Source organism: Emydura macquarii, unplaced genomic scaffold, assembly GCF_026122565.2.
Source record: "Emydura macquarii macquarii isolate MOO-44397 ecotype Brisbane River unplaced genomic scaffold, CSIRO-AGI_Emac_v2 contig_1551, whole genome shotgun sequence".
Taxonomy (NCBI): Eukaryota; Metazoa; Chordata; order Testudines; family Chelidae; genus Emydura; species Emydura macquarii.
In genome coordinates this window covers 7,321,573-7,341,315 of record NW_027131688.1, presented here as the reverse complement: position 1 = coordinate 7,341,315, position 19,743 = coordinate 7,321,573, and the positions used below count along the sequence as shown (strand labels likewise).

The 19,743-nt window shown below is 49.1% G+C and overlaps 1 protein-coding gene and 1 long non-coding RNA gene across 2 annotated transcripts in view; one reads left to right on the top strand and one right to left on the bottom strand.

Moving 5' to 3' along the window:
- Nucleotides 1–8,648: 8,648 nt before the first annotated feature.
- Nucleotides 8,649–19,743, top strand: part of TRIM9 (tripartite motif containing 9) — a 120,106-nt gene continuing 109,011 nt past the window's right edge. Inside the window, exon 1 of the mRNA XM_067554761.1 lies at nt 8,649–9,523. Within this exon, the coding sequence (XP_067410862.1) occupies nt 8,699–9,523 (825 nt within the window). The 5' untranslated portion in view covers nt 8,649–8,698. The remainder of the gene's footprint in view (nt 9,524–19,743) is intronic.
- Nucleotides 16,539–19,091, bottom strand: LOC137157699 (uncharacterized). The gene is made up of 2 exons (XR_010921198.1): nt 18,904–19,091; nt 16,539–18,332 (listed from the first exon to the last, which is right to left on the bottom strand). It is a non-coding gene; the product is annotated as an uncharacterized lncRNA (long non-coding RNA).

The following is a 19,743-nucleotide window of genomic DNA, read 5'->3' as shown; positions in this document are numbered from 1 at the left end:
CCAGAAAGACCTCCTTGTCTTGATCCTCTACCTGCACATGAACGCGCACGAGAGAGAGCAACTCCAGGCCCTTTTAGCCCAGCTGGAGTTAACAAGGTACACCTGCCACTCTGACTCTCCAGTGGCTGCCCGCCATCGGCGCTGGAGGATCTGACGTCAGAATGACTCGGCTGGAGGTGGCTGAGAAAAGAGGGGGTAGGAAGGTGTGACATTTTTTTTCTCATATTTCCTTTCTCAACTTTGGACACTCACATTTTTGAAATTCAAAATTTCCAACTTTGAAAGACAGCGACCCGCTCCTGATCTCCAGAGGAGCCTGGTGTCCCTGGGCAGTTACGTGTTTGGAACCTGCCTGGGGTTACGTGTTTTTTCCTTCATCTTGATCCCTGAGAAGCAATGCAGCCTCTTGACTCTAGCTGAGCGCCTTTAAGCCTTGCAAAACCCCACCTTGTATTTTGGTTGTGATTCTCCCTTCAAGGAATTCCTCCCCGATCTTTAAATAGACATGCTAGGAATTTCATTTTTTTTAAAAAGTATCTAGGCATTGAAGCAAGATTTTCATCTCACTCCTAAAGAAGGAAATGAGTGTTACAGAGCTGGCTGCTAAATAGCTTCCGTCACTAGGGAAGGGAAAGACCCTCCATTCTGGTTTCAGACACGACCGGCAATGCTGCCGCCAGCTGATCTATCAACTTCATAAAATCCTGGGGGCGGCTCACCCAGGCTCAGAGTTTTATCTGCTGGGAGATTTTTAATGGGCTGCATCTCTTCGCTGATGGGCAGAGATTGATCGTCTTTCTGGAGATGGAGATAGCAGATTAATTGGCAACAGTCTTCAACTTCATGCTGCTTTTTGCTCCAGTATAAGAGGTGAATATCTTACAGATTTCCCGAGGACCCGGCCCGACCTGACCCACCACATGCTCTGCCTCAACCTCACACTAAGGTTGGAAAGCAAGATCATTAGATCAGAAATCGTTGGAAGGAGTGTACCTGTCCTATAGGCAATCACTTTCCTTTCCTTCCCTTTGTCCAGGAAATTATGCAGCCCCAATCTCTGAATCCACTGTGTTTAATTCTGCTCTACCCAGCTAGCTATGCCATCACCTTCTGTCTCCAACCTCCAGCATAGAGGCATATTGCAAGCAGGAGCGGGGATGGCTGTGCATTTCACCCCTGCCAGCATAAAGCTTCTAGGAGTCTATGCCAGCTGGTGCCAGTTACAGCAGCCAGCCCTGAGGGTGATTGAAGTGGTGCCAGGTTCCAAACCAGCTCCCAGCAGCCCTGATGGTCTCAGGGAATAAAAAGATAGTAAGGCCACCTCTGTCTCCAGCTGTGCCACACCTGAAGATGTGGCTCGCAGTCTCTGCCCCACATACATACAATTGAGCAGAAGACGTAACATAATAATGAGCACCAAGCAGAAGAGAGAGGGTAGGGGACTGTGCTATAATGATAACAGGGCAGACAGGCTACAGACAGAAGAGACAGGGACAGATTCTCATTTACACCAAGACCTCTTTCCACCATTAAGATAGAGATGTGGAGACAGAGGGTTCAGGGACAAAGAAACAAAAGCCCCTTGCATTCACTTTGTTCTTGAGGAAACAGTTTAATGAACGCCGTTCCCTGTACCCTGCCCCTCCCAGCCCCCTCCGGGATGCTCCAGCTTGGAAAAACCTCACCACAACATCATGAGTTTGATTTTGACCCTGGGCCAGTTCTAGGCATGCGTGAGCCAGGTAGTCACCCAACATTTCTACCCTTGCCAGCAAAACGGCTGGACTGCTCCTGTTTTGACCAGTATACTCCTTCAACATTTACATGGAGAAGGTTTTCCCAGATCAGATGGAAATTAAGAATCACTGCTGAGCTAAAACTGTGAAGGACGGACACTCCAGAGGGCATGTCACCTCCCACCAAACTGTATGTCCGACGGAATGGGAAGCTGATGACCAGAGCTTTAGTGAAAGTTGAGGCTGCACCAGATGTTCTTTCAGACTGAACATCCTCCGATCGCCTCGTGTTCTGTTTCCCAAGTATAGAATCATAGAAGATGAGGGTTGGAAGGGACCTCAGGAGGTTATCTAGTCCAAACCCCTGCTCAAAGCAGGGCCAATCCCAACTATAATCTTCCCAGAGTTGTGCATAGAAATTGTGCAGGGCATATATAAAATGGGGAGGTGGAAAAAAAAACATTCCAAAAAAGAGTTTGGATTTGATTGACAATGATCAGCTCAAATGAGCTTATTGGTTACAAAGACAGCAAGGAGATGCACAAACACTCCCACCTGGAAAATACTCCGATGGGATATTAAATCACAAGCAACAGCCACTATGCAAAATCACTGACACTGCTGTTCATATGGGGCTCAACCCTGCAGGAGCTGAATGCCCTCATTCCCCATGGAAGGCCCCAGTTCAGCAAGGAAGTTAATCATGCCTAACTGTAAGCACCAGGAGTGTCATTGGCTTCAAGTCAGCATGACACAGGACCAATCTTGGGATATATGAAACATTGCTCGCAGCATACAAAGAGGGATGGTGGAGTTTAAAGTCTGACCATTCTCCTTTTGTGTTTAGGGCAGACCCCTGAGGATATTTGACAGCGTTTTTGTAGGGGGCTCTCCTCTGGGCTTTATTTTTCTGTCTGTTTATTTAAGAAGCCCCATAGAAATATAGGGCATTTAATACAATTGGCCCGGACAGCACCTTTGGAAAAGAACCTGACTCCAAATTCATCCCGCTTATCACTCTAGGGGATGAACTTGGTCCAGTGGATAATTAATAACTCTTTAGGCGCTATCATTGCTCATGTCGATATCTACAAGTGCTGGGCATGATTTTTAATCTGCCTTCCCAGCAGATGATGTAAACGCATGGGCGGACTGGGAGGGTGCATGGGGGACTCGGAGGGTGCATGGGCGCACGCTATGAATGGTGGGGAGCAGGAAGTTGGGATCCATAGTTAAAATACTTGTGGAAACTCACGGTATGCTGCCACCCTTACTAATAGCGCTTCTTCACAAGAATAGTCCTAGAGTTTTTATTTCAGCCACTTGGTGCTTTCCACACACCGCAAAGCACAGCTTTGTTGCAACAAAAATAACAGCATTCCAGCAGCAGAAGCATGCGCCATTTTAATGCTGCAATAAGGTTGCCCCTGTTACCTGTTCAGGAGAACCTGGCAAACAGGGCATGATGAAAGCAAAACCCGGTTTAAAACAAGACCATGTCCTGATCGTTTACCTTTCAATTGCTGATCACAGTGTCATTTTTCTACAGAATCCTGAGGCTGGGGAAAGGAATTATTGCAGATTCTGAGCTAGGGAGTGTACGTTTCGCAGGGTGATAACAAGCATGACGAGAGAAAGTAGCATGCATTCAAAGCATGAGAACGTTGTGCCCTTGTTGAGATAAAAGTCAAGGAACAAGCCACTGTGTGAAAAAGAAAACTGCAACGTATTTCTGACCTTCTGGAGAATCCACCAGAATTTGGTGGCTGCATTCCTGTTTCCCTCCTCTTTGCCTCTTTATACCTACCCAATTTACACACTAAACATAGAATTAAAACAGAAACAGCATCACCTACCTGCCACAGTGAAAAATGACTGAGGGAAACCTCAGAGACAGACAAAATGAGGAAGGACTGTTTCATTTAGGCAAAAGGGCAGCTAGAGGAATGCAAACAGGAAAACAAATGCACAAGCAGAGAGTGGGCAGACACCAGGTGTAAGTAAATGAGGAATGCCCAGCAGAATTAAGCAGAAATACCTATTTTCTTCCCCACTATTCTCAATGCATGTGCAAAAATGAAGAGATTCTGCAAGGAACCCAGAAAAGCACAGCCTGCGTGAAGAAAAGTTTAGGAGATCTCAGTCCCGTCTCAGTTCTTCATGCACTAGCTTGTAGCCCTACAGCTCAAGGTGTGGGCTTGCTCTGGAAAAGCAGAGAGAAGGGAAGGAAGAAATAGAAAGATGGGGCACAGAGAAATATATATTCCTCTCTCTTGATTTATTCTTCCTTCCTTGTATGACTCCAGGACAATCCTGTATCCCTTGTGCACCCTAAACTCATCCCCACTCCGCCCTACATATTGAAGGCAGTTGGATGAGCCCCCAAATTTTAGATACCCCCAAGTGTGGATGGCTCTGCATGAACGCACATGGGTGGGGATGGCCCAAGGAGCCTTCCCTTTGTTCCGCCCCCACCGAATTGTGCATCTGCACGAGGGTCAGCGACAATCTCTGTCCTCACAAACGCACTCACAGACACACGCTACCAGAGGCATTCCATATATCCTGCCCGCCATATTTGTCTATCGCTCTCCACCTACTGTCAAAGTCCTGGGGTCTTCTGACTGTCACCACCTATGTCCCATTAGCCAGGACTAATATCTGCCCTGTTCCGTATGAGCACATTGTGTGCTGACTGGGTTGGGTTTCGCTGGCGTGGCATGTGCATGAACTAAATGTTATGGTCCTTGTGATGCTGTTTTGCCTGCTACCTTAGGTCCTCGACGGCCATGTGTGGAGCGTAGTAAGGGTGGATGAGCCACAGAAACTTCTTTTGGGACACTAATACTTGTTCTCCTCCATGATACCAGTTCATCCTCCATCCAGCCTGTTTGATGTGGAGACATTGGTGCTTCACAGAGAGCCCCATTGCCATGTGGTGACTGAGCTCCTGGGGGGAGGTATTCACTGTCTATATAGTGTGGAAGCTCAGTGCAGTGTTAACAAGGTCTGAGGCAGCGGGGAAAGATGTCGCCCAGTAACAATACACGTTTACGTGGGTCATACGGTAACGGTGGGATTCCTGCCCTGTTGCAATCCATTCACGTGTTCTGCCCTGTGTTAATGCAGTTCAGTGCGGGTGGGACGAAACTGCTGAGATCCTTCCCCGCACAAAACGTGTCTTCCTGCACTAAACAGCTGGTGAGTTGTACTAGTGGGGGGGTCCGTTCCCACCCAGATCCCTGTCATCCACCCAAGATGCACACAATGCCAAGTCACAAGTGGCTAACCAACGGTATCTAGAAAGAGCTGTTCCACGGGCTGTAGTCTTTCCTTTCTCACCAGTACTCTGAGTGCTCTGTCTGTTGAAGATGGATGTTTCTGTGGGTTGTGGGAAGCATTAATATGCACACGGCCATAGCTGTTTTGGGATGCTAGGAGTGTGCAGGGATGACACTAGCGGTGTACTCCGCAGAGTTGTGTCTGTATCTGTGCCTGGCTGCGTTCACCAGTGGGTAAGCTGCAGAGAGGTGGCGCTGATGAGCTGAAGTCCTACCACCCTGGCTTGGCTTGAGTCATGTGTGCTGGGAGCTATACAAAAGCACATTTGGATCCTTTGAGCCACAGCGCATTACTTCTGTTTCATCTGGATGACTGCAGCATTTTGGCTGAGATTTGTCGGGTGCCCCTTAGTCTGCCAGGCCCCTGTGATCCAGTTTTGTTTTATGCACAGCCATTCTAATCGTCTTTACAGTCTTTATCCTCTTGCCCATCAAAGGGATGCTTTTCACACACCCGGCTTCTTCAAGCTCTGTGGTCATCAAACTCAGCCTAGACCCAAACATTCAAAAAAGACCTTGGCAAAGCGGAGAACTGGTGTGAAATCAATGAGATGACGTGCAATAAAGACAAGCGCAAAGTACTTCACTTAGGCAGGAGAAAAGGCTTCCAAGGAAGGCTGTGGACTACCCGTCATTGGAGATTTTTAAGAACAGGTTGGACAAACAAACACCTGTCAGGGACGATGCAGGTTTATTTGGTCCTGCCTCTGCGCCAGGGGCTGGACAGGTGACTTCTCGACATCTCTTCCAGACCGACGTTGCTATGATTCTATGATTATCCACTGCACCAGTACGCTTTGTATCACTATTGGATAGGACCTACAGTAAATACCATATTTGGGGGGGGAAAGTCTAAAAAAGTAAGATATTGGTTGCGAGAATGTAGAACTCTATATGTCTCTTACATTTTCCATCAGACACATTGGCAGGGCCGCAGAGAGTAAGCGCTTCGAATGATAGAAGTCCGAGCGTGCAAAGGTTGCAAGACACTTTTTAAATTAAGTTCCACTTTTGTTCCTTACATTCTGAAACAATTATTTTCCTCTCTACTCCAGGCTCTGTGGATTTCTTCACTCAGTCAATCAAGGCTATTTGTACTGAATCTTACTATACAAGCATTTCAAGATTCGCGTCTTGGAATAATATCTAGAGGAAATTAACACGGCTTAATGATAAGATAGAAGGAAAACTGTTAACATTACTTTGCAAACACTCACAGGGGGAGCCTTCCTGAGAAACTGTAGTAAAGTGTTCTGTTGTGTCTAACACCAGACTGCATGTAACCAATCAGGAGAAATTCACACATACACACACACACACAATGTTCTGCATGTGCTTCCAGCTAAGATTCAGGCTGGGACCTTTGCCCATGTCCACTTCTAACGGGAGCTAAAGAGACCTTCTCTCTCCCGGAGACAATAAGACTCGTACTAAGCTTGTCTCAGCTCCAGTGTCTGAAAACAAGGGGGAATAATGGAGAGGGACAATCCTGCCCCTGGTGGAATCCGTCACCTTCTCTGGATGGTGCTATAACATCTCTGCCAGAGAGGATTTTTATACCTTGCTCATAAAGAGACTTATAAAGAGCAGATTTTGTTGCCTTGGCAATGCAGCAGATGATCTCTATTTCCCCTGCATATCCCACACAGGGAATTACGCCATCTCCCCGGCACACCCACCCACCCACCTTCTGTGGATTATCTACTTGAACGCTCAGCAAACTTTGGCGTGCTTTTGAAGACTCACATTCTGTGGGTCGGGAGGGTAATGTTAAAAATCCTGGTGGATCAAAGCCCCGTCTGAAGGGCTAACCCAGACAACAAAGGCTCGTTGGATTAAATGGGGTTCAAGGCTGTGACAATTCAAGGCAGTCCCAGTCCAAAGTGGCCCTGTGCACAGCTGAAGTCTAGGTCGCGCCCAGGTGTGACTGACAGGAGCACATCTAGGGAGATCATGACAACCATGACTGAGCTCTGACTGACTGAGCTCAGATGCAAACTTGAAAGCCCCGGTGGCCCCCTCCATCACAGCCAATACAAGGGCCCATTGCAGCTACTCCCTCTGGTCCTTTTTAACAGAAAAACTCCACCCCCTCCGCAAACACATCGGTTCTGGACACAGCACCCCCTTCCTCTTCACTCTTTGCAGGACTGAACCCCGGCTCCAGCTGTCATGGGATAGTCAGGGTCCCGTGCACCCTGGATCTGCTGTGTTCGCTGCAAACTCCACCCCGTGCTCCGCCATCCAAGTTTTTGCTTCAAAATTAATTTTGGCCCCGGTCCTACGAACACCTATGCACACGCCTGCTTTTAAACCCCTGGGTCATGCCGTTGAAGTCACCGGGTTCTGTCGCAATGGGACCACATGGATGTTTAAAGTTAAGCACGTGCTAAAAGTGTTTGCAGAACTGGGGCCTGTATTTCTCGCCGTTGGGCCGATGGAGAAAACCTTCCAAATGTGAAACACGTACAAAATGATGCAGTGATGTCAGCCTGTGTCTTCACAGAGCCTGAAATAATCTCTCTCGGAGGCGTGAACGGCCCCCTTCAGCTCAATGGGGGGTTAGCCCATGTACCTGACCAAGTCAGCAATGTCAGCAGCGTTAATGATTTTATGGGCAATCATTTAAACTCCAGCTTTTCCCACAACCCCAAGGGTGCGCCGCCCTCGCTGTCAAAATCCCTAGCGATTCCCTCCCCGGCTGCCAACACCTCCCGCTTTCCCGTGACCCTCTCTGCGACACAGCTGTGCATTTTCAATGGACCGTTCTGCTGCACAACGAACACTACAAATGCAGGGCGCCGTACAACGCGTGGAGTTTTAATCTCAGGTGCGAGGAGCCCAGAGGACAGCGCCGCGGTTGGACCATTCCCGGCAATCGTTCATTCAGGAACAAGGCTCCGTTTGCAAAGAGGGCCGGGGCGGCCGCTGCAGAACCTCCGGCCTCCTGCCCTAGGCAGCTGCGGAGCCCAGGGGCCTGGCTAAAGACTCGAGGGCCCCGCTTGCCCGGCAGAAGGCGCAGGGCAGGACCTGGGCACAGGGGTGGGGAGCAGACCAGGCAGCGGCATGCTGAATTCCGGGTGGGAGGGGGGTTAATTATTACTATTACCAGGGCACCTGGGGGCCCAGCTGAGCCAGTGGCCGAATTGTGCCGGGCGCTGCCCTGCCTGGGGTGCCCCGATGTCCTGATTGTAGAGGGACAGTCCATGCTTTGTCTGATACAGGCGCCTGTCACCCCCCATCCCCATGTGTCCCCTCGCTCTCTGCCCCCCCAAACCCTACAGGGGCTGCAGACGATGGGATTGGGGGGGGGCACCTTCCCCTGTGCTGCTCTGCTCCTTCCCCCGCCCCGCCCGCAGCCGTCTGCAGGGGCGGAGCCAGCCGGGCGGGCCGAGCCAATGGTGCTGCCGGCGGCCGTCGGCGGCCAATGGGGCGGCTGGGGCGGGGCGGGCGGCGCGGGCGCTGGGCGGCGCGGGGCGGCGGGGCCGCTAGAACGGCGCGGGCGCTCGGCGGAGCCGGCAGGCGGCGCGCGCGCGGCGGGCCAGGCGCTTGCAGAGCTGCTGCTGCTGCTGCTGCTGCAGCCGGCGGAGCGCAGCGCCGTGCACCGGGCTGGCCGCCCCTATGGAAGAGATGGAAGAGGAGCTGAAATGCCCCGTCTGCGGCTCCTTCTACCGGGAGCCGCTCATCCTGCCCTGCTCCCACAGCCTCTGCCAGGCCTGCGCCCGCAACATCCTGGTGCAGACGCCGGAGGCCGAGTCGCCGCAGAGCCGCCGGGCCTCGGGCTGCGGCGTCTCCGACTACGACTACCTGGACCTGGACAAGCTGAGCCTCTACAGCGAGGCGGACAGCGGCTACGGCTCCTACGGCGGCTTCGCCAGCGCCCCCACCACCCCCTGCCAGAAATCCCCCAACGGGGTGCGGGTCTTCCCGCCGGCCGCCCCGCCGCCGCCCCACCTGCCGCCGGCCGCCCTGCTGGCCCCGGTGCCCCGCAACGCCTGCCTGACCTGCCCGCTCTGCCACCGCAGCCTGATCCTGGACGAGCGGGGGCTGCGCGGCTTCCCCAAGAACCGGGTGCTGGAAGGGGTGATCGAGCGCTACCAGCAGAGCAAAGCCGCCGCCCTGCGCTGCCAGCTGTGCGAGAAGGCGCCCAAGGAGGCCACGGCCATGTGCGAGCAGTGCGACGTCTTCTACTGCGAGCCCTGCCGCCTGCGCTGCCACCCGCCCCGCGGCCCGCTGGCCAAGCACCGCCTGGTGCCGCCGGCCCAGGGCCGGGTCAGCCGCCGGCTCAGCCCCCGCAAGATCTCCACCTGCACCGACCACGAGCTGGAGAACCACAGCATGTACTGCGTGCAGTGCAAGGGGCCGGTCTGCTACCAGTGCTTGGAGGAGGGCAAGCACGCCAGCCACGAGGTCAAGGCCCTGGGCGCCATGTGGAAGCTGCACAAGGTGAGGGATGCGCTTTGCAAAGCGCCTGTCTGTCTGTCTGTCTCCCTCCCCGCCCGGTCGCTCTGCCTGTCCCTCCGTCCCCCTTCCCTCCCCGGGGCTGCTCTGTAGCGCCCGTCCATCCCCCTCCCGCCGGGCGTCTAGTCGCCCATCATCCCTAAATTCACGGACAGTCGGTAGAGAAAGGGACGATTTTCACGCCGGCCGTAAACAAGTGTGAAAATGTGGGTGAAACGGGGTAGAAGTCAAACGTATTTTTGTCTTTCGTGTCGTCCTTCCGCATCACGTCTTGTATCGCAAAGCAATGCCCGACCGCGACTTGATCCGTCTCCTGTTTTCTGTCATTGCACCCGCCCAAAGAACCCGATCGGTCACTTAGCTGCCCCTAAAACAATTGCATAACTCCTGTGTGCAGAACGTGGCGGGCGAGGGCACACCTTTGGGACGTTCTTGTGTTGCTTGTGGCATTTGGAGTGATGTCAGTACAAAGTTTACCCTGTCGGTAAAAAAAAAATCAACTTCAGATCTGCATGTCAGTAAAAACTAAAATGCAAGGTTGGCAATCCTGAAATGTGTGGGCTCGGAGGCCCTTCTCTCTTGCAAGCTCAAGTGCTGGTGTTTGTTTGCAGCCGGCCACCCTGATGAGCCCGGGGCCTTTTCCCTTCTGAAATGGGCAGAAGATGGCAGGGTGCACCCCAATGCCCTTCTTGTGTGTCCTCCATAAGCAACCAGGTTGGCAATGCCTGCAGTCATTAGTCCTTCCCCAGACTCCCCTGGAATTCAGCAAGGGTTTTGGCTAAGGACGGGGGTAAGGACTGCAGGAGCTGGCCTAGGGTGGGGTGGGTGCTTCTTCTCCGAGGACAGGCCGCTGGGTGGGATGGTTTGCAAAGGGTGAGCGATGCGGGCACTGAGGGCCTGGGTTTGGCGCAGCATTGCTGAGGAAGGGCTCGGTGAGGGCTGTGTGCAGCTCTGCGCCCTGAGTCATCTGGAGGCAGTGAGGGGACGGGGGAGGAGGAGGAGGAAGGTTGGGAGTGGGTGGGCAGCTCCACTGCTGCATGCTTTCCTGAATACTGATCAGCCGCCTTCTTGCGTCCTTTCACTTTGTAATGCACCTTCCTTGCCAAAGGAATGTAATGAAGCAGAATAACTGGAGGGGGCTGCAATTCTCGCCACTCCTCCCTCCCAGAGAAATCCGTTTTTAATCCAGGACTCAGATGCAGGGTTGGCAATTTCCCCGGGAAGAACTAGTTGAGAACAGGGAGATGGTAGATACCGGTTTCAACCTGGAAACGGGGGTTTTATTAGAATACTGTAATGAAAATGACTGGAAAATATTTAACAATCTGATCCTAGATTTGCCATAATATGGTCTGCTTAACTCTAATGAAAGAAAAGAAAACAAAACAAAAAAAGAGCCTCACCCAACAGCTGTGTATGTACTATTGTCTTGGCTACCTCAAAGAGAAACTTCTGAAACTGGGAAATCCCCTTTTATGTTAGCAGTGAAAATTACCTTTGTTTAGTAAACAAAGAAAAGGGCTTCCCCAATTCAGAAGTTTCTCTTTGAGGTAAACTGCCAAGCTTCCTGTCCAGTCCAATACTCCGTCTCTCAACCTGGTTGGCTGGAGTGCAAGCGCGGCAACTGAACTCAGCAGGGACGGTGACTCAAGTCGAAATATTTCAAGATGAGCAAAGGTGGAAGACCGCTTGACCCAATTCATGGTTATTTTGAGAAAGTTGATGTAGGTGGTACAGAGAGTCTTAGATGCAGAAATTGCAAAGAAAGAGTGGCAAGGCGGACCGTATGAGGAAATGTTTTGCAAAATGCAGTGGAAAGAACAGAGAGACCCCAGATCCACCGACTTTAGCTAAACATAGGCGAGTCTTAGCATCAGCCTCTGAGGACAAAGGGACTGATGATACTGCTCTGCCATTCCCAAGCACATCAAAAGAAAGCCAGATCCAGGTTGGCCAAAGGCAGCGAGGAGGAAGTGTCGTGGTTTTTCAGCCACCAAGGGATATGTTTGTAGCAACTTCGGAACTGAAACAAAAGATAGATTTGAAATTGCAGAATTTTTTTATGGCTGTAATATTCCCTTTTCTGTGATTGAGCATCCAACTTTTCAAGCAATGACCTGCTGCCGAAGGCCAGGCTACAAAGCACCCAGTTGAAAGCAGGTGGCAGGTGAACCGTTAGACGCAGTTACTGATGGCTTGAAGGTGGAAGCACGCAATGAATTACATGGGAAAGCAGTTACGTTAATACAAGATGGCTGGAGTAATGTGCACAATGACCCAGTGATAGTTAACAGTGTGCAGATAGGGAAAACTTTGCTTTATGTATCAGCAGCTGATATTGAAAGCAATAAGAAGACTGGACAGTACTGTGCTACACTGGCAAGAGAAGCCAAAGCATTAGCAAACGAACTGTCCGGTTGTGTAGTGAAGAGCTACCTGACAGACAATGAGAAAATGATGCAAAGTATGAGAAGTGATTTGGAACAAGATGAAGACGCTTTGGTTACGTATGGAGGTGCATCACATTGGCTCAATCTACTTGGACGAGACCTTACCCCAACTGCTTTGATGACACATGTAGATTTACAAAAGTATTTTCGTAACCACCATCAGCCCGGCGCCTGGTTAAAAGAATGCCAAGGCTCTGTAAATCCCCAAATCCCCGGTGACACACGATGGAACAGTCAAATAACATGCCTGGAGACATATGCTAAAAATTGGCCCCAATCTCAGGATTGTGCATGATCATGAGGCAGAACTTGAAGATAAAGTGATCAGTATAATTAATAATCAAGGGATTTATCAAGAAGCAAATAATTTGATCAGTCAGTTGAAATCAGTTGCAGTGGCACTTGACACACTCCAAAGGGACAGCAATTGCCGTTGCATGCGAAGTATGGTTGGATCTACTGATAAACGAAGATCTTGCATCACACAAAGCAAAAGCACAAAACAGATTTCTTGAGGCCATTACTCCTGTACACATGTTGGCCAACTTCCTTCACCCAAAATAGGCAGGAAAGAAATTGTCAGATGAACAAGAAGAAATTGCCAGGCAGTGGTTGCTCAGCAAAAATCCCGACTTTCTGTCATATTTACTTGCATTGAAAGTAGAAGAAACTCCATACACAAAAATCAATGTTTTCATCCACTATCAAGGAAAAAGTTTCCCCTGTAACACGGTGGAAAAATTTGAAGAATGCTGATATTCCATCTGGCTTCATAAAACTGGTGGTGCGATTGCATCAGTGTCCAGCAAATTCAGTAGGCAGAGCACGAGTCTTTTCAAACGTTGGATACATCGATTCAAAACTGAGGAACAGGCTTGGTCTATCCACTACCTCAAAGTTGGCCTTCTGCTACAGAATCTTGCGTGGCCAAAGGGACCTGGACTGGTAGTCTGCGACTCTGCATGTTTCTGGTTGCTTAAGGCTTCAAGCCCACAACTCTGCATTATTGTCGTTTTCATGTAATCAAATGTTTTTGACTGTTGTTTATATGATATTGAAAACTGAAATCTGAGTCATAGAATCATAGAATCATAGAATATTAGAGTTGGAAGGGACCTCAGGAGGTCATCTAGTCCAACCCCCTGCTCAAAGCAGGACTAACCTCTGCTATATCATCCCAACCAGGGCTTTGTCAAGCCGCAGCTTAAAAACCTCTAAGGATGGAGATTCCACCACCTCCCTAGGTAACCCATTCCAGTGCTTCACCACCCTCCTAGTAAAAAACTTTTTCCTAATGTCCAACCTAGACCTCCCTCCCTGCAACTTGAGACCGTTGCTCCTTGTTCTGTCATTTGCCACCACCGAGAACAGCCTAGCCCCATCCTCCCTAGAACCTCCTTTCAGGTAGTTAAAGGCCGCTATCAAATCCCCCTCACTCTTCTCTTTTGCAGACTAAACAAGCCCAGTTCCCTCAGCCTCTCCTCATAAGTCCTGTGCTCCAGCCCCCTAATCATTTTTGTTGCCCTCCGCTGGACTCTCTCCAACTTGTCCACATCCTTTTTGTATTGGGGGGCCCAAAACTGGACACAATATTCTAAATGCGGCCTCACCAATGCCGAATAGAGGGGAATAATCACTTCCCGTGACCTGCTAGCAATGCCCCTCCTAATGCAGCCCAATATGCCATTGGCCTTCTTGCCAACCAGGGCACACTGCTGACTCATATCCAGCTTTTTATCCACTGTTACCCCCAGGTCCTTTTCTGCAGAGCTGCTGCCCAGCTCGTCGGTCCCCAGTCTATAACTGTGCATGGGATTCTTTCTTCCTAAGTGGAGGACTCTGCACTTTTCTTTGTTGAACCTCATTAGATTTCTTTTGGCCCAATCCTCCAGTTTGTTTAGGTCACTCTGTATCCTATCCCTACCTTGCAGGGTATCTACCACTCCCCCCAGCTTAGTGTCGTCCGCAAACTTGCTGAGGGTGCAATCTACCCCATCCTCCAGATCATTAACGTCATGACGTACAACTTCCTAGAGAAAATACCAAACCAGAAGGTACACAGGTATTCTGACGTTCAGTATTATAGTCGCATTTATTAGTATTACGCCCACTGCAGATTACCTTTTTCTTTGTACAACTGTAAATTAATCTCTACATCTACAGCCTCATGTCACCACGATTTGAATAGGTAACTAAGTGTAATGTGGCGTGCATTAACAAACCAGTTTTTAAAACTGAAAATGCCTGAAACGGGGACTAATTAGTTTTTCCTGGGGTGATAAAAACCCAGATTTTACCTGGTAAAAACAGCTCTGGTAAATACCATGCCACACCTGCTCAGATGCATGTTGGTGACCTCTCGTCTAAGGTAACTAGAGCAGAAGTGACTTAGATGTAGTCAGACAGGGCTCAATGAAATGTGTATTTTGAAGAAACGTGGAAGCGCAGCCTCGTTCTTTAGACTAACATCGAAATAATTGCTCCTCTCTAATAAACTCAGAGCTGCGGGGCGGGGCACAGTGGGAGGAGCAGGTGGGAAATTTGTGATGTGAAATATGTGCCCATCTCTCCCAACCACTAATGAAATACTTTCCAGGAACATCTTAATTTATTCATGTTGTGTTTTGACACAACGTATGGAGGCAAACAGCCCTGTGGAGAATACACCAGGATTGCCATGCTGTAATTCAGTGCTTGGTGTAAACCGGGCATGCTGGGGGGCGGGGGAAGTGTTCTCCATACTGACAGGCTGTCATTTCGCTTGACAGCTGTGTGATTCCGACTGGAAAAGGAATGAAAGGTTTGAGCTACACTGGACAATATTGTACGTGTGTTTGAAAGAGGGTTGTTCTTCTGGCATTTAAAGAGCTGCAGTGTTGCTACAGCTGTGATGCAATGGCTACTTTTAAAGAACAAGGTTATTAGGTTTGGAAGGATTAGATTTTTATTGGCGAATGTCAGTAAACATCGATTTCACCATCCACACACAAACCGACAAAAACATTTCTGTCGATACTAATACAAATGTACAGATAGGCAAAGTAAGAAAACTGGTGCCTGAGAACTTCTTAGAATTTTTAGGGATATTTACATTGTATATTTTGACATGTGATGTTGACAGTGTGTGTGTGTGTGTGTTTTAATGGTTATAAAGCTTTAACTTGTTGAATCTCAACATCTACTATCATTAAATCATCATTGTCCGACTTCTCCATTGTCTGATGTGCCCCCCTCCCAATTTCCCACCACTGTGGAAATTTAAATCTTTAGGCATTTTTTCCTATTTTTAAAAGTAAACATCGATATTATCCATCAACATTAAATAAAATAAAACTTGAGTATTCTTGATAGCAGGTAGCAGTTTTCACACTGAACTGTTGGTGTCTGTATCATCTTGATGCTGCATATCACAGCTTGACTAACATACTGACCTACTAATGACACTCCTGTGCTTGGTGTTGTCCATCAGTGTGTTAACATGGCATGAGCCCTCACCTACTGTGAGTGTTGTGCTATGTTTTACAGCCATGGGTGACAGAAATGGGTGTTTCCCGCCAAGGAGAATGTTTGTTTATGAATTTATCAAGAGCATCCTATTTTCACATGAAGGACCCTTTGGGGGCCAGACCAAATCGATACATCTCCTTTGAAGTCAATGGAGCTCTGCTGATACACAGTAGCAGGGGAGCTGACCCCCTCTCCCCCCCCCAATCATGCATGTAAATGTCTCCAAAACAATGGAGCATCATGGGTAAGAGGTATTTTCATAATGTTTTGGCTGTCAGCCTGTCCCAGTTAATCCTTTATCTTCTGGTGCTTTTCAGCTCCGCTCCAGCAAAGTGCTTAAGCACATGCTTCAGTTTAAGCATGAGTAGTCCGGCTGATTTTAAAGTTAAGCACACAGACAAATGCTTTGTGGCCTTTGTTCTCGGGATGAGGCTGGGCTTTCCCCTTTTTCTGGTGTGTCTTCATTCTACTGTCCTTTTCAAATAAAACCCCTGTGGAGAATTCTTGATCTGCACTATCTTTCCTTCAATGCCGCACGCGGGCACGCAACTAGATTTTAGTGCCGTTTGAAGTTATCATTTCTCATCCACATTTTCTCATCTGGAGAATTAGATCAGAATGTTGAGTCGTGCTTTCCCCTGTGTCATCTTACGCTTCTGCTGGTCTTTGAAGGGGTGCCTGCTGTGACGGAGAGGGGTTTCCTGTTATTTTCTGCTGGGGATGTGTGAGGCCAGGAGGGGTAGTCCGTTAGCTGACATTTGAATGGGGTATGGCTGTGTAATTGAATTTACGACAGAGAAGCCAGAGCATGGGTCGGTGCCTTTGAGATTTCATACATCAAAATAAATCAATAACATCAACTATTTATGCATAGAGCACACCGGTGCTGCAGCTGGGAGGTGTATATGCTTTGTTCCAGCGAGTGTGCAGTGCGGCTGGGGTAGCCCCCTGAGTATGTTCCTAGGATCTGAGTGGCTTGTACTCAGATGGCTCTCCCGAGCTGCTGCCCACGTCTCCGCAACCCCACTGCTCTTTTCAGGGTACTAGCTCGAGCCGAATTAACGCATGTATGCTTTCCCAAGCTGGGAATTACACCTCCCGGCTGCAGTATAGCCATTGTCTTAGGTCTGATCCTGCCAGGGGCTGTGGGCCTCTGAGAAGGTAGCAAGTGGCTTCCGCTTGTCCCTTTCAGGGGACCCTCACAGCATCAGGCCCTTAAATGCAACCCCGTCTGGCTACAAGAGCTAGTTTCAAAGACGGAGAAATATTGTTCCTATTTGTTCAGTCGTTTTGCTATGCGAGAGCAGGATGATGGGCTCTGATGCCTGCTTGAAGCTTGCAAGAAGGAATGACAGAGATTGCCTACTTGCGTAATTACAAAATGGTTACATGCAAAATGCACTTTGCTCTACATTTTTATCATTAATTTTAATAGAAGATGAGTGAGGTCCTTGGTTAACTCTTACGATGAACTGAGAATGCCTTGGAAGCAATATGTGTATATCTATGGGGCTGCCATGCAACCACGGTTAAATTCAGTGTGCTTTAAGTAGGAATAAGATCAATCAACTCCTTCTATACTGCTCTTTGACAAGTGACCCAGTTTTTCACCATCCAGTGAAAGTGTGTTGAATGTATCGTTCTCTCAGACAATTATTTCAAAACATTAGCTGCATTGGAGCACATTTAACCACAGATATTTCAGAGCGCAGCAATTTTGAAAAATACACGCTGCTAAAGAGAGAAATCCTTTTCTTAACTGTCCTGTTTTCCACAGCAGCGGTTGAAAAGGCTTTCATGGAAACATGAATGAAAACAGAGTTATGGTCTGAAGCATCCTAATCTTAAAAATGGACTTAAAAAATTGCTGCTCGCTGCAGACAAACTTGTTCTGTCAAAGTTGAAACCACAACATGGATCTGAATCCTACATTCCTTGCACATCTAAAACTCCTCTTAATCTCAGTGGGAAATGTGAGAGTATAATGCTTGTTGTTGTTATTATTGATCATGTTTATTACAGCAGTGCCCAAGGGCCAACCAAGTATGGGGGCCCATTGTGCTAGGAGCTGTACAAATGGAGTAGTAGATGGCCCCTGTGCTGAAGAACTTAATGTCTAAATAGACAAGATGGACACAGGCTGGGGGAAGGCTATGACACACACAGTAAAGAATGCCAAAACAGATGTTTGCTCAGGTTGTTTACCAGTTTTCTGAGATAGTCACTGAAAATACAGTGGCATGGTTATTTCTGTTGAAGAATTTTATCCTGCTGCCCATCACCGTAGTATCTGGGCACCTTCCAAGTAAAATCAACAGCAATAGCTAAGTCCCTAGTGGGGTCATTGGCACATCTTCCTTTTTGGGCCAGAAACTCTGCTTGGGGTTGTGTTTTTGTGCTTTTAGATTTTCTTGTTTTATGTTGATTTGTGTCAGTGTTGCTTGCAGGGTTGTATTCTGGTTGCTTGGGGTTTATCAGGTAGGAATGCTGTTGCCGGGAGTGTAATTCACAGGGTAGAAAAGCCTGTTATTTGTTAGCCCGCGTCGCAAATGCTCCGTTACAGCCCACATTAGTGCAACTTAGAGATTTGTTTTTCATCTTTTGTTCCAATTAATGGATTCAGCTACCCTGACATAGCATGCAGGAAACTGCCGCAGGAGATTATTGAAATATCTGATGAGTCACTTGCAGCACAAACACACTGGCACCTGGATCATATTCTATGGCTTATTCACAAACACGATAATGTGCAACAAATCAGGAATATGGTCTTATCTTCTCACTCTGTCTCCATCATCTCTTTCCTCCGGACATGACTTGGTGTCAGAAGATCCTTCCTATAAGAACATAAGACCAGATGATTGGGAGGGACCTCCTGGTCATGCAGTCCAGTCCCAGCTATCACAGGCAACCCTGGCATATCATTCTGATCATAAATTTATCAAGCTCCATGTCGCGGGGCTGCTATGCCCTGGCATGGGCGTCGGGTCATGTACGCATGGGAGGAGGGGAAAAGGCCATGGGTTTACACCGGGGTCCTCTTCTGGGCCGGCAGCAGGGTGCTTCAAGTTAGCAGGGTGGCCCTGTAATCAGGGTCATGTGGCCTAATAACTGGAGTCAGTAAAAAGGCCTCCTCACCAGGGCAGCTTAGCCAAATGATCGGAGTCAGTAACACAGCCTCCTTGTCAGGCAGAGTGTCCTAATGGTTAGAGTCCATAGGGTAACCTTGTCAGGGCAGCATTCCTAATGGGCAGAGTCAGTGACCTGCTCCTCTGGGCCCCAGCCTAGGGCCCTGTCGGTGTCGGGGGTGTTGGTCACCGCGTCAGCAGGGCTCCACCCAAAACACACTGAGAGTGACTCTGTTGCTCCCCCTCTTGCACCCCTCAGGCCCCCTGGGCTACTTCCTACCCTGTTGCTGTCAGCAGCATTCCACGGTCCTCCGAGGTCTGTGGGGTCCCCTGTCCTTGTGGCCCCCAACAGCTTGGTCCTTCTTTGGGGCTTGCCTAGCAGTTTGGGCTCCGGTTGGGGCCTGGCAGCCTCTGGCTCTGTTCCTGGCATCGGCAGCGGTCACCTGGAGAGAGCCAGTGGAGTGCTTCCTTCCTGGTTAGTCGTCCACCCCAACTGAGCTGGGTGACTGGCTTTTATACCTCCCCTTCCCAGCTGAGCATGCCCAGCAAAGACGGGGGGCGTGGCTTCGTCAGCCTGCAATGAATCTTTAACCCTTGCTGTCCCAGTGAGTGGCTGATATGCCCCGTCACACTCCATCTTAAAAACAGTTAGGTTTCTTACCCTCACGCCTCCTGTTAGGGGGAGGCCCGTTCCAGAACCTCACTCCTCTGCTGGTTAGAAACCTTCTTCTGATTTCCAGTCTAATTTTCTCATGGTTAGTTTATCCCCATTTGTTCTTCTGCCAACACTGTTCTTTAGCTGAAATAGTTATTCACCCTCCCTGGTGTTTTCTGATGATGGTGTCAGTCAGGTGTTCCATGTAGCATCTCTCACAGGTGAGATAGACCTGGTGAGTGAGCCCTTGCACCTGGATGAACCAAATGTTTCTACCCTGACTGGTGCTGAATGACACCATGTCTTGCGAGCAGTACCACTGAATTCAGAATTTGAGCCAGTGTTGCGATCTGGCGTTATAACCTACCCAGAGATTTCTGCAATTGGCTCTTAGAATCTCATTTTCTCTGCATAGCTGATTGGAACAGTTTTCCCAAGAAAACTGAACAAGGGCTCTGAATTTAG